At 42.0% G+C, this 13,861-nt stretch overlaps 1 protein-coding gene across 2 annotated transcripts in view; it reads left to right on the top strand.

Annotated features, from left to right (window-relative positions):
- Positions 1–13,861, top strand: part of LOC308103350 (ryanodine receptor 3-like) — a 137,596-nt gene that overhangs the window by 33,222 nt on the left and 90,513 nt on the right. For both annotated transcript variants that reach the window (XM_080453269.1, XM_080453270.1), the window contains exons 24-30: positions 796–956; positions 1,819–1,981; positions 4,174–4,260; positions 4,891–5,117; positions 7,291–7,503; positions 8,062–8,659; positions 10,228–10,428. In XM_080453269.1, coding sequence (XP_080309395.1) covers positions 796–956; positions 1,819–1,981; positions 4,174–4,260; positions 4,891–5,117; positions 7,291–7,503; positions 8,062–8,659; positions 10,228–10,428 — 1,650 coding nt within the window. The remainder of the gene's footprint in view (positions 1–795; positions 957–1,818; positions 1,982–4,173; positions 4,261–4,890; positions 5,118–7,290; positions 7,504–8,061; positions 8,660–10,227; positions 10,429–13,861) is intronic.

Below are 13,861 nucleotides of genomic sequence, written 5' to 3' on the forward strand. Positions count from 1 at the left end.
TTTCAGTATTCTGATTACAAGCCAAAAGGAAAGCCAGGCCAAAGCCAGGCCAAGGCAACAAGTGAAGTAATATTTGAGGTGATGAGACGTAGCTTGAGCAGTTCAGTGAGGCAGACTCCAGAGACGGGGCAGAACGGATGGTCACTGCAAACACAGGAGAGAATGGTTAATATACAGAATTACTGAGAACACAGAATCTCTAAGCCTGGGATGGAACATGACTGGCTGGCAGCAACAGGGTTTATGATCTGGCAGTTAGTAGTAGCAGTTGAACAGATGTTTTATAGGGAGCCGATTATGATGAGCAGCACCTATCTCCACTTCTGCAATCAGAACATAGAGGGTGAATCAGAGAATGTGGTGTGACAGAAGTAGTGACACGACAGAAGGAATGTAAACATAGGGGAGAATTCTTGTGTTTATGCTGTTTGGTATTTAGAACATGGAGCTGGATTATGCTTTTTGAGCAGTATGGAGTAATCTTTGTCTTTATTGCCCTCTATGGAACCTGGTCACCATTGACTGTACTGTATTGAATGCACATTGAAGTATTGAATATTGAATATTTTGGAGAAAGCTGCTATGATGTTTTGCTGGCAAACTCGTGTGTTGTGTGGACAAACAACTTTATCCATGTTTCAACGGGCATGAGGGTGAGTAGACAGAATGTCCATTTTCGGGTTCATGTTCAAAGTTACACCAATGGAATAATGTGACACACATACGGTATCTTTTCATTAAATTAACTGTATGAGCTAACTCCCACCCACCCCCCCACTGTGTTGTTTTTGGCAGTATTACCACTCGGTGAGAATATTTGCTGGCCAGGACCCCGCATCCGTGTGGGTGGGCTGGGTCACCCCCGACTACCACTTACACAGCAAGAACTTCAGCCTCAACAAGACGCGCACCGTCACCATAACCCTGGGAGACGAGAGGGGCCGCGTCCATGAGAGGCAAGCCCTTCTTGATTTAAAAAATATATAAATGTTAATTTACAAAATAGATAAAAGGAAAGCAAACATCATCAATCAGCATAATGATAATGCTTCTGTACTTACAGTACTGTAGACTGTATTAAAATGGTGAGTACAGTATGTGTGGAACTTTGCCATTTCCCTTTCTTTTAAGAGGATGTACTGTACACAGTGAAATTATTCATTAAAGTCATGAAACAAATGGAGCCTTACGGGGGATCCATTTGGTTCCATTTGTAAACTCTCAAGAGTTAAATTAACATTGATGATTTTACTGTGTATTTGCTTTTGTCAATATCCTATAATGCACATCACGCTTTGTGTTTTGCAGCGAACTACTTGTACCTGCACAGTGAAATCCTATGGGGCCATTTGGGGTCAGGGTTAAATTAACACAGAGGATTTGTTGGCTCCGAGTGGAATAATGAACGTGGGTCGATAGAACCTCAGACCCGCTCGCAGGACTTGCATCGTTTATTCCGCTGTGTTCCTCTGTAAGCAGAGTAGTAATGGTAGTGGCGAGGAATTTCAATGAGGGTAGAAACCACAAGTCAGCAAAGGTCAGGAGATGTGGGGAATAACAGAAAAGTGCAGAACAGAAATCAAACTCAAATCCTTTTTTTGGCGATGGAACCTTTTTTGTAGTACTTACTTATTGATTTGTGGTTCTCTCTTATTCATTAAGTTTTTCCATCTCGTTTCATAACAGACCTTGACTTGTAGTTCTCTCTTATTCATGATGTTTTTCCATGTTTCATAAATAAGCTTCTTGTTCATGTTCTCGTTCTGTCACCACACGCTGTACTGTAAAAGCTCATGTTTTCAAACTGCTTCCCTAAAGTGTCCAGAGGAGTAACTGTTACATGGTGTGTGGAGCGGACGCGGTGGGTTCCACATCCAGCGCTCGCACCACCACTGACCTGGAGATCGGCTGCATGGTGGACTTGGCCACCGGTCTCATCTGCTTTACCGCCAACGGCCACGAGCTGCCCACCATATACCAGGTAATGGGACCGGAACACAATGTTGTTGAGTCATGTCGGTGCCTTACTGTATGTATGCACTGTATGACAAGACGCACAACGCTGACTCACATTGTTGTGGGGCTTCACTCTAGCTCACAACCTATGTAGTCATCGCAACCACCTCAGTATACTGTCTGTAAGCCATGGCAAGTCTGGCTACAGAGCTCATTTAACAACATTTGTCATTAACCATTGTGTTCCTGTTTTGGACATGTCATTATGGGTATAATAGTTTAAAATATTTCATAGATTTTAGAAAAAGAATGGCTATTTTTTCTATTCGTTCTATGGCAAAGTATAGAGCTTATATGAATCTTAAGTGGTTTGGTCCATTCAGACTGAACACCACCCAGAGTGTGAGGTGCAGAGCTGTGGCGCTCAGTCCACAATATCTCTATTCCATCACCTACTGTAGCGTGCACGGTAATAATACAGTATAGCATCAATCACATCAAATCAAATCTATCGAAAAATAAATGTAACAAAAATGCATTATTCAGAATTTCATCTAGCAGTGAGCTCCAGTATAACACCATCATACATCACAACATCCATCAAAACTGCTACCAGCGCAGCCCAAGAGTATTATTATCTGTTTATGTCCAGATCACTAGTCCAGAAGGGTCCACCGTATTCATACTGTATACAGTGTACACTCACAAGTCTCTAAATGCATCACTCAATAGAGACTGATGACAATCTCTGAGCTTTGGTTGCTAAAACTGGGTGGAAAAATAAATTACATACAAAAATTTAAACATCTGCATTGCAGAACCATTTTAAAGTCTTTAGTTTGGTTCTTCATATTGGGGCGATGACAGGATTGGTTTGCAAAGCAGTGGGCCTAGGTTTGGGCCAAACTACTGTGTCCAAGACTGGTTGTCATATGCAGATGAACCTTAGTGTCCCTATTCTGGGCATGTCATAGTAGGCAAACATTCACCGTAAATAGCACATCTACAATCTCACTCACTTGAAGATTGGCTTGGTAATGCATAGTGGAATTCTCATCTGTTTTTCGAGTCAGTGCCGTGACAGAAAAAGACAGCTCCTTGGTGTTTCCATGAAACCCTCAGGTTACTAGACGAGACAAATCGTTTTCAATATCAGAATAGACATTAAAATATGTCTGGAAAGTGATCCTAGACCACCTAGAACTCGCCTCATCTCTCTCTTTCCTCCTCCTCCCTCTTCCTTTGATCCCTTGCTCTCTCTATTCCATGCTCCTCCCCAACCCATTTCCTCTTGCTTACACTGCCTCTTGAGGTGAATTGACATTTTAGGCAAGTAAAAATGTATTAAGTGTCGTGAATGACGAAAGACTAGGGTATAATATACAGTTTTGAATTGCTTCTAATGGGGCTGAGAATATACTGTACAGAACATACAGTTTAGAATTGTGCATTCCCTGGTTATTTAGGTAGGATATGTCTATATATAATATGTTGCAGCCAAAAAAGATAATATACAAAATATATAGAGTCTATAGACTGTACAGAAAGAATAATGGATGAATAATACATTTGCAACCGAAGACATACATAGAATATACAATCACACAGTAGAAGGATGAATAAGTTAGCATATACAGTACATAGTGTTAATACTCCAGTAGGTGTCAGTATTATGGTCAACTATAATTATCAAGTTATTAAATAATAAAACATACAATTTATGCAAGGGGTTATGCAAAAATACTGTATGTGTTTTGTTGGTGAGCAGGTATTTAAAGGTTACTGTTCAGAGCTCTGATAGCCTGCTCCTTCAGTGTCTCTGTAGAGGTTTTGTGACGGTGCAGACGTTTGCTGATATCACTGGCCCAAACATTCCATTGCTGGGGTGATGTGGGTCTTTCAAAATCCTTTCAGCTGTAGTGAGGAAGTCGAGTATCCAGGGTCTCTGATGGCTGCCGTTGATAGTAACGTATTTAAACATTTAAAGCGCAGGCTAATTCAAAAGCTTTGAGGTTAAATGCTCTCTGACACCAGGGTAATTGTGTTCAGGTCCTCTTGCAGAGATGAACCACTGACTTATTTATACAGGCCTGGGGGAGAAGACATGAAAATAATCACCACAAATATTATTACCCAGATCTACAAGCTTTCAAGTGTGAGCGCACGTACTGTATACATCAACAGTCACTGATTGGGTCCTTGCGTCTTCTCTTTTAGGTGGAGTCCAATATCAAACTGTTCCCAGCCGTGTTTGCCCGACCGACCAGCTCCAACCTCTTCCAGTTTGAATTTGTCAAGATCCCGGTTTGTTTTTTTCCAGACCTCAACATATTGATTGATTGATTGATTGATTGATTGATTGATTAATTATTAAAACAAATTCTACTGCTCATCATACCTCCAACACTGTGGTAAATGGAATGCCGACATAACCAAAGACACTCTATGCTTGCGGTTAACAGCAGTTAACACACCCCATCCAGACAGTAAATAACAGTACGGTAATTCGCGAGACAGCAATTAATTTAGTGTCAGTCATTAGATACATCCCCTTATAATAATTGTCACTGTAGATGCAGAGCAATTTAATGCGGTCTAAATATATATATTTTTCCTGTTGATTAAAAGTCGCAATACTACGTAGAAATACTCAGTTACAATTAAAAGGCCTGTATTCAAAATTTTACTTGAGTAAAAAGTACAGTACAAAATTATTGGTATCAAAATATACTTGAAGTGCCAGTAAAAGCACTAACATTTTTCTAAATGGGACGTGTTGTAAAGGAAAAAAAATGGAAACACTCAAGTAAAGTAAAAGTACAGTACCTTTACAGTGAGTAAAGGTACTTAGTTAGGCTACTTTCCACGACTGTTTATTTATTTTCTATCCCTGTGGTGACCCCCCCCCCCCCTCCCACACAAACACACACACAGGATGCCATGCCACTGTCTTCAGCCATCTTTAAGAGCGAGCTGAGGAACCCTGTGCCCCAGTGTCCGCCGCGGCTGGACGTGCAGACCCTCACGTCTGTGCTGTGGAGCCGTGTGCCCAACATCTTCCTCACGGTGGAGACGGCCCGCGTCAGTGAGCGGCATGGCTGGGTGATCCAGTGCCTGGAGCCCTTGCAGATGATGGCCGTGCACATACCCGAGGAGAACAGGTCAGAGCAAGGCGGAGACGGAGAGATAAAGAGAAATGGGCACAGAGGGCCTAGTCAGACACTATAGTGATGGGAATTACCGTTCATTTCAGTGTTCGAATCATTTCGTTCACGACAAAGATCAGTTCAAATGATTTGTTCAACGTTCAGTAAAGCTCCCTGTTCCGTCCCGGAGCTCCCTCTGCACGCAGTGTGCGGAGCGCATGGGCTAACATGCATGCACTGTGCGCATCCATTCCCTGCACACTCCACAGACACACAGCACACAGTCTTTCACGTCGTTCTCATTGCACTTCTTTGTAATATAGTGTACTAAGTTATAAATAACTTAAATATATAATGTCACGTAATTTTTTTTTGCTTTTTATTAATCGAGAATTATTTCCACAAATTCTATATCTTATACAAGGTAGCCTTAGTCAGTACACTCACATCACATGACTATCGATTTCCAAGCATGTCTTTAACTTGATGTCGTTCATGAATAGTAGCATACTATTTGCATCTTCTATTAATACTGAAATGTGTTAATTGACCATGTCTAAGTCTACCACAGTCTGCAGTGGGGAGAACAACCCGCAACTCCATCCTCAGATAGTACTACTGACTTCCATTAACGCCTGAACGCAACATTTTAAGGAAGTGGCCGAGTTCGTTCACGTTCACACCAAAGACCGAATCATTTAGAAAGAGTCATTCATGATCGTCCCATCACTATCAGACTAATCTCTCAAGAACAGATTCAGACGCTGTCTGCGCTGTTTTTCCTTTTTATTTGACGATGGGTTCCCAGAATGCTATCAGACACATGCTGCCATGATTGATGAATGCACTTTCACACACATTATGCTCTGATATTACTTTATGGAATGTTGGCGGCCGTACACAGTAAACTCCACCATTTTGGATTTAGATGGAGGTTTCTGTTTTTCATTTTCCACTTGTAAACAATGCTGTGAGACGTTGCTGTGGTAGCTTTTACTTACACTGAGAATAATTCAGCTGCTTGACTGCATGGTTGCTGGGGTGTTGCTACAGTACGGCAACGTGATGTACGTTTTCAAACAATGGTTTGGCCATGGGTTTTGTAAGAAAATTAGGGGGGATTACAGGAAGTAAAATTGGTTGCAGGGGGGCTGCAAATGGTTGAGTCATACAAAGGTATTTTTAAGCCACTGAAATGGCTTCTGTCTGAATCAAGGTTATTAAAGCTCTATTATGTAATTTCTTTGTGTGAATATTTTTTTTTCTCCAATCTGTATGGTAGAGTATGTTAATACAATATAATTTATACAATTGGGGTGGTTGTATTTGGTCTCCCTGCTCTTCTATTGAGACATTTAGATCCCGTGTCTAGGTTGGACACTACCCTTTGACAGAATCCTGTTTCTGGTTTGACACAAATGTTGTCCTGAAGATCACTATTCACTTTCTCCCCTGAGCAAGCAGATAGGCTCAGTGGTAAAAATGTTCAAATCCCAGGTAGAACAGGAAAGTTACATAGTGCAGCTTTAATTGTAGTTTCAATGTACAGATTATTTATTTTTTATAACTGTTAAGATTGATGCTAGGTTCTAGGTTTACCTATGATCCTAGATTACTGAGGCGCTACACTGCATTCGATTTGTATTTACCTGATCACTGTAAATCGCTCTGGATTAAGAGCGTCTGCTAAATGCCAAATTGTAAATTGTAACTAAAAATAATAAAAAATAGTAATAATAATAAAAATTATAACGATAACTAACTGAATTTGTTGTGTATTTACAAAACGAACTAAAACTAACAAAAATCATACCGAAAAATCCGTAGTTTTACTGTTTGTCAAAAATCTTCAAAAATAGCACATCTAAAAGCTCACAATGCGTGTGAGCTTGTAGATGTGCTTTTTTGTGGCTATTTTTCTGATGTTGTTTAATCTTGCCCCTAACTAATCCATATTAATTAAAACAACACAAACACTAAAACCAAGCAAATCTAAACAAAAAACCTTTTGAAACATTTTAAACTAAACTATCAAGCCCATTTAAAAAAAAACTATCAGCTAAGCTGATATTGAAAACAAAAAGTCAAAACTAAGGAAAAATAAAAACCTACTGAAAAATGCAAAGCCAGAATAACCTTGGTATGAATTTTGTCCTCATTCATCCCTTCCTTTCCTTTTCCCTTCCAGGTGTATGGATGTCATGGAGCTGTCCGAGGACGAGGATTTGAGGAAGTTCCACTACCACACACTGAAGCTTTACTGCGCCCTGACTGCCCTGGGAAACACCCGCGTGGCACACGCCCTCGTCAGCCACTTGGACCAATCGCAGCTCCTCTACACCATCGACAACCAATACCTGACCGGCATGCTGAGAGAGGGTTTCTACAGCGTCCTCATCAGGTGGGGATGCTTGGCTGCCATTCAATAGGTGGGGTTGTGGGAGGTAGGGCATGCAGCTACTGAAGGATCATAGTGTTTGAGATTTAAGAAAATAATCGATTATCCGCACAGCGGCGCACACCGTTCTTGCTGAAGTGAATTTTATTTGTACAATGTTTTGACCTGTGGTCTTTGTCAGACCTGAAGAAGACCACACAGTCGAGTTGTACTAATAAAATTCACTTTGGGAGCAGCAAGAAAGGTGTGCAGATAATCACTTTCTTGTAGTAGTTCCTGTATCCTGCACCTGTAGACATTTTTATCTCTTAAGCCCCATATACTTTGTTGTACGATGAATAATGAAGATAGGAGATCTACAAGCTTAACGCATTGTTTTGAGCTTGTAGAGAAGCTATTTTTGCTATTTCGCGAATTTTAACATTTTGAGTATTATTATTTTTTTTTTTTTAAATTTGGGGATTTGATAAAATGTTCGCCTATAAACAACAGGCTCAAAATAGGTATGCCAGGTTGAAAGTGGTTTAAATAACATGGTATTGTACTTTGTCCGTCATGCAGCATCCACCTTGAGACGGCGAAGGAGGCCCGTCTCATGATGAACAACGAGTTCATCATTCCCGTGACGGACGAGACGCGTTCCATCCATCTCTTCCCCGACGAGTCCAAGAGGCACTCGCTGCCCGGCGTGGGCCTTAGCACCTCCCTCAAGCCCCGCGTCAACTTCTCCCCCGTGGGCATGCTCGGCACCAAGCGGCCGCTGTTCCTCCACAGCCCGGAGATCCCCTTGGGCGTCCTGAAGGAGAAGGCCATCAGCATGTTGACGGAGGCTGTGCACGGCGGCGGCACCCACATCCGAGACCCGGTGGGTGGCAGCGTGGAGTATCAGTTCGTCCCCATCCTGCGGCTGATCGGCAACCTGCTGGTCATGGGCGCCCTGTCCAGCGACGAGGTGAAGCTCATCCTCCTGCTGATCGACCCCAACGTGTTCGGGGAGCCGGAGGAGGGGAAGGGCGAGGAGGCCGGCGCCGGGGAGAAGGAGGAGGTGAGAAGCAACGAGGAGAAGGCGGTGGAGGCCGGGGAGGAGGAGACCAAGGAGGCCAAAGCTGGCAAGATGGGCCTGCTGCAGATGATGCTGCCGGAGCCTGTCAAACGAGAGGTGAGCTGTGCGCGCGCACACACACACACACACACACACACACACACACACACACACACACGCACACGCACGCACGCACGCAAACCCTATATACTTGTTGTGAGCTTGTAGATCAGCGATTTTCGACGAATGTTTGCCTATTATGGTATTCCCAGAATAGGAACGCTAGCATTCATGTGATTAATAAGAATGAGAATACTGATACTGGCCATTTTGATTGTCACTCTTACTTTGACTGGATTTCATTTATTAGCATTTATTTAGGGGTAATGGCACAGAGTCACAGAGGTCCGGGGTATTGTCCATGCACATTTCACATATGTATCCAGTCAAAGTCCTATGATTGCCTATAACAAAAGAAAGGCACAATGTCTGGTATTTCACCATCATAATAAACAGGGAAGAATAGTGGAAGTTCTCGCTTAGCCCTAGGCGGAGGCGCTTAGGGCTCTGCCCCTGTTCCACTGCCTCGCCTCGCTGGGGTGCTTACTTGTCTGGCGGCCTAGCGAGACTCCACAATATCTTTTACCGTTACTGAGATATACTGTATGGGCCTATTCATGGTTATTGAAGTCTGATGCCTATCAAATAATATCTCGAACACCTCAAAATCGCACAAAACTTACCACACATTATCAAAATGCTATTCTGATGAGAACAACATCAGAATAGACAGAAATGCTACGTCCCTTAATTCTTGTCTCCGCCAGGCCTCCTAGTGGCCCTATTATAGCGCCACCAGGAGGCCGATTTTGGCAAAAAAATATGTTTTTATATTACTCCTACAAATGTCCAAACATCATGCAAATCAGTACATATAGGAGGAGCACTTTTTCTAATCTGCTTCTGAAATGCACTTTTATGTTTGTACTTCTCCATTGTCTCCCTCGCTAGGTAAGTAGCATAAGGTACTGCTTTGCCATGCAGGACTATGTCAGGTGCCACCAGTCTTCCAGTGTCCCCAGCCCCCTATGCTCTTAGTGAGTGTCCTGCTCTAAAACATGGGCTGCACTGTAATCCTCCCCGAGTAGAGCATTTATTGACACTCTCTGCCACCAATACCATTAATCATTTCCTTCCTTTCCCACACCAGCTATTCTTTCAACTAGTCGACTTTTCATGCCCATCCCTAGCTCTTGTTGCATTGCAATGCCTCGCATGAAATCAAAGACCAAGGGTGATTGAGCCTTTGCGAGTTTCGTCCCTAGGCTATGGAATAATCTCCCTTTAGACCTAAGATCTGTGGTGCTGTGGACATTTTTAAAAGACCATTAAAGACTCACCTGTTCAAACAGGCTTTTACATAGCCGCTAGGCGATTGATTCATTTTGTCTTTTTATTTTACTATTGACATGTTCTTCTGCTTTTCAACTTGTGAAGCACTTTGTGACTTTGTGTCTGTGAAAGGTGCTTTACAAATAAAATGTACTTAATTACTAAACACTTGCACAAGATGGAGGTACTGTATGTACGAACGAACACACATACGCATACTATGCATGTGTACAGCAACAGTGCCTTTACAACATTCAGTATGTAGCGTGAAAATGCTTTCTTTTCTCTTCTAGATGTGTGGGCTTCTACACTACTTCTGTGACTGCGAGCTGAAGCAGCGAATCGAGTCCATCGTCTGCTTCTCTGACGGCTTTGTCTCCAAGCTGCAGTACAACCAGAAGTTCCGCTATAACGAGCTGATGCATGCCTTTACCATGACCGCTGCCGTCACGGCCAAGAAGACCAAAGAGTTCCGCTCTCCTCCGCAGGAACAGGTAGGACTGTACTGGACAAAATTTCAGATTTTTTTTTGTTGATATTGACAGAACCATGGGATGCATCACTAATTGACAGGTTAAGGCACTGTCCACATAAACACAACGTCCTTGGTTCAATTACGGCTGGAGAAAAATACTCACACGAATGCTTGGTTGTATATTTGTTTTTTTCCCCACAAAATGTGAAAAATATCCAGGGATTGACTTCCTTGGCTGATTGGTAGCGCAAGACATTGATTGGTGTTGTGGTTTGTGAGGTTAGGTGTGAACAGGCGGACACATAAACATTTTTTGGAAATACGTATACATGCGGACGAATACTCTTCTAGACAGCTCTCCCCTTAGGCACAACGCCATAAAAGGGGCAATGACTGAAATGGAAAGCTCAGTGGGGTCTAATACGACGGCATCGTGGACCAAAAATAGTAGATCTATAAGCTCATATTTTCAGACTGTGACGCCATCGTATGACGGAGCATATATTAGGCTTTAGAGTCCCAGTAAAATCTAAATCTATTAGGCCTGAGGACTAATTTGGTGTGAGAAAATCTGGACAGCCTTGAGGATAATAACTGAGTAGCGAGATAACCTGAGATTGCAGTGAGAGAAAACACTGGCTGAGTTAAGATTAGAGATCATTACTCCCCAAAGGGAAATTGATCGCAGACACATTTTCTAAGTTCCAGGGCATTAAAAATTACAGTATGTATGGAGCCATGCAACTGTACACTGTGAAAAACTTAATGAACTAGAATGTCAGCCCACTAACTTGCAGTGTAGCCTTTAAATCAGTGCTTCTCAAACATTTTCAGGTCAAGGACCCCCAAATTGAGCCGAAGTATAAAATAGTGTAAAGTGCTTAAACAGATTTTGATGCTATATTAACTTTTTTTTCCGATGTTCCGATACCGATACCTGGATTGGAAATGTGTCCGATACTCCTTATTTGGTCGTATCGGAATCGGCGAGTACGCCAGTCTATGCACCGATCCGATACAGGGGTTGAAAGTAGCGGTTGCCCGACTGCCCTTGGCAGGTAAATAAAACTTTTGGGCAAGTGCACGTTTGAGTGAGTAGTCTGAGGATGCAACCGTCTTTAGTTCGCTATAAACACAACACAAGATATCTGTCTAAACACCAGAGAGCTCCGTCTCCCCGTCTCTCTCACACACACGCGCGCGCACGCACACTCACACACACACACACACACACACACACACACACACACACACACACACACACACACACACACACACACACACACACACACACACACACACACACACACACACACGACGCACACTCTCAACGTGCAGTCAGTGGCTCAAAAAGCTCATTCAAGCTTTCTTTCCCAGTAGAAAAAACTTAGCGACTATTTAACTCTACTACGGGCGGGCGTGTGCGTGAGATGAGCACGGCCGCATCCCACCCGCGATATATATAAAACAAAACACCCATAGACTTTTGGCGCATGTGCTGCGGTTCCCTACTAGTCCCTGATCGACGTGTGAAAATACAAGAATGCAGCAAACAGCTCAAAACTGCTGTGCCAGTAGCCAACTGACGTTTAGTACACGGTCAAAGCTTAACTTAACATGTGTCAAGTCAGACGAACGTAAACCCTTGACTTCCGGTCGGTGGACTTCAAAATAAGAGACATTTATTTATTTATTTTATTATTATTATTATTGTTTTAAGCACTCTAGTATCGGATCGGTATCGGACGATATGCAAGTTGTGGGTATCGGGATCGGAAAGGAAAAAATGGTATCGGGACATCTCTATTTTGCTGGGGTCCCCCCCTGGGACTCCTTCAAGGACCCCTGGGGGTCCCTGGACCCCACTTTGAGAACCAATGCTTTAAATAATATACTGCAACGTGTGCTGGGTGGGACCCAAAGAAACCAGTGAAAGAGATGAAATGTGTGGCTCAGCAAGTCATCCAAAAATACCAGTGTGGACCGTGTTAGAAGCCTTGTAAATCAAACCAGAAGACAGATGCCTGTGGCATTTGAACCTCATCAGACCAAAATACCTTATGTTTACTCATTATCACAGCAGATGTAGGACTAATTTGACCAGTTGTCCACAAGAGGCCGTACTCAGATTTCCTTGTGTCGTGTGTTTTGGATATTGGTCAGTCTTGTGTCAGACTGTCATCTTTTTGATAGGCCTGGAATCTTGCCCAAATGCAATATGTAAAGTTTTGTTGTGATTGTTTTCAAGCAAGCATCCTCATTGAGCTCTTTTACTTTTGTGTTGATACGACTACATGCTAATTGTTTAGTACACAGTGTATGTGCTATTTACTGGATGGTAACAGCTAGATAAGAATCATTTCAAAAGACCCTGCCTACAGGGAATATGGGAAAAGTTAACTTAAAAATATCTTAATGAAACTTTATTTACATTATTATGCTAATAATAATAATAGTTTAGGTAATAGTTGTGTTTAGGTATGCAAATTAGGTTATATCTCCATAACTATGTAAATCAATATGTGAAAATAATAATATTTGAAATCAAGATATTGGATTATTCATAATTATTTATTTATATTAACACATTAGAGAGACAGGATAAAAAAGAGGAGCATTTTCTCCACATTAAAGAAAGAGGAGCATTTTCTCCACGTTAAAGACTAAGTGTAGGATAAATCAGGCAATTAAAATTGTATAGTAATTAACAACCCTCTGTAATAACCTTTAAAATATAGTTGACAATGAACATAAAAGGTTTGGTGCATGTACTATGTGCTGTAGAAATTTCTATTTTTCTTTCAGAGTATCTCATTTTGAGAAATAGGCCATTAAAGATATTTAACTTTTATTTTTCTCACATTCATCCGCAAAGTGTCATCACTACAAAGGAAATGTCCATAATTGTCGAACACCTTTGACAATGCCATACCCAAAATGGGGATGCACGGTTGAAAGTAGTTAAACTGGCACAATAGTCTTCAATGAATTGATTTTCCTCTCCTTTCCATTCCCCTCTTTGGAGAAGTGGTTAAATCCTGAAACTGGGTGTTATATATGTGGATATCAGTCAGTATGCCACTACAGCACTGTATTAGCAGTCCTTCAGTCAATTGTGCTCTCAGGCTATTCAGCTCACTGTGTTATAATTGCCTCGTGCACGACTAGAGCAGTGATTCTCAACCCTTTAATTTCAAGGACCCCCAGTGCATGCCCCCATTGGATACTTTAAAAATATATATATATCTCTGAGACCCCAATTTGCAGTAAACTGTAAAATCCTCAGTGTTAATTTAACTCCAAGAGTGTACAAATGGAACCAAATGGACAATAAGGTTCCATGTGTACACTCTCAGAGTTACAGATCTATAAAGGTAAATTTGGTTCCCACATTGACCAGTGCAATTGAGGGTTGTGAACTCCTGATATCCAATGTCATGGCTCCATGACAT

The sequence above is a fragment of the Gymnoscopelus braueri genome (genome assembly GCF_963280865.1).
Source record: "Gymnoscopelus braueri genome assembly, chromosome: 16".
In the NCBI taxonomy this organism is placed as follows: Eukaryota; Metazoa; Chordata; class Actinopteri; order Myctophiformes; family Myctophidae; genus Gymnoscopelus; species Gymnoscopelus braueri.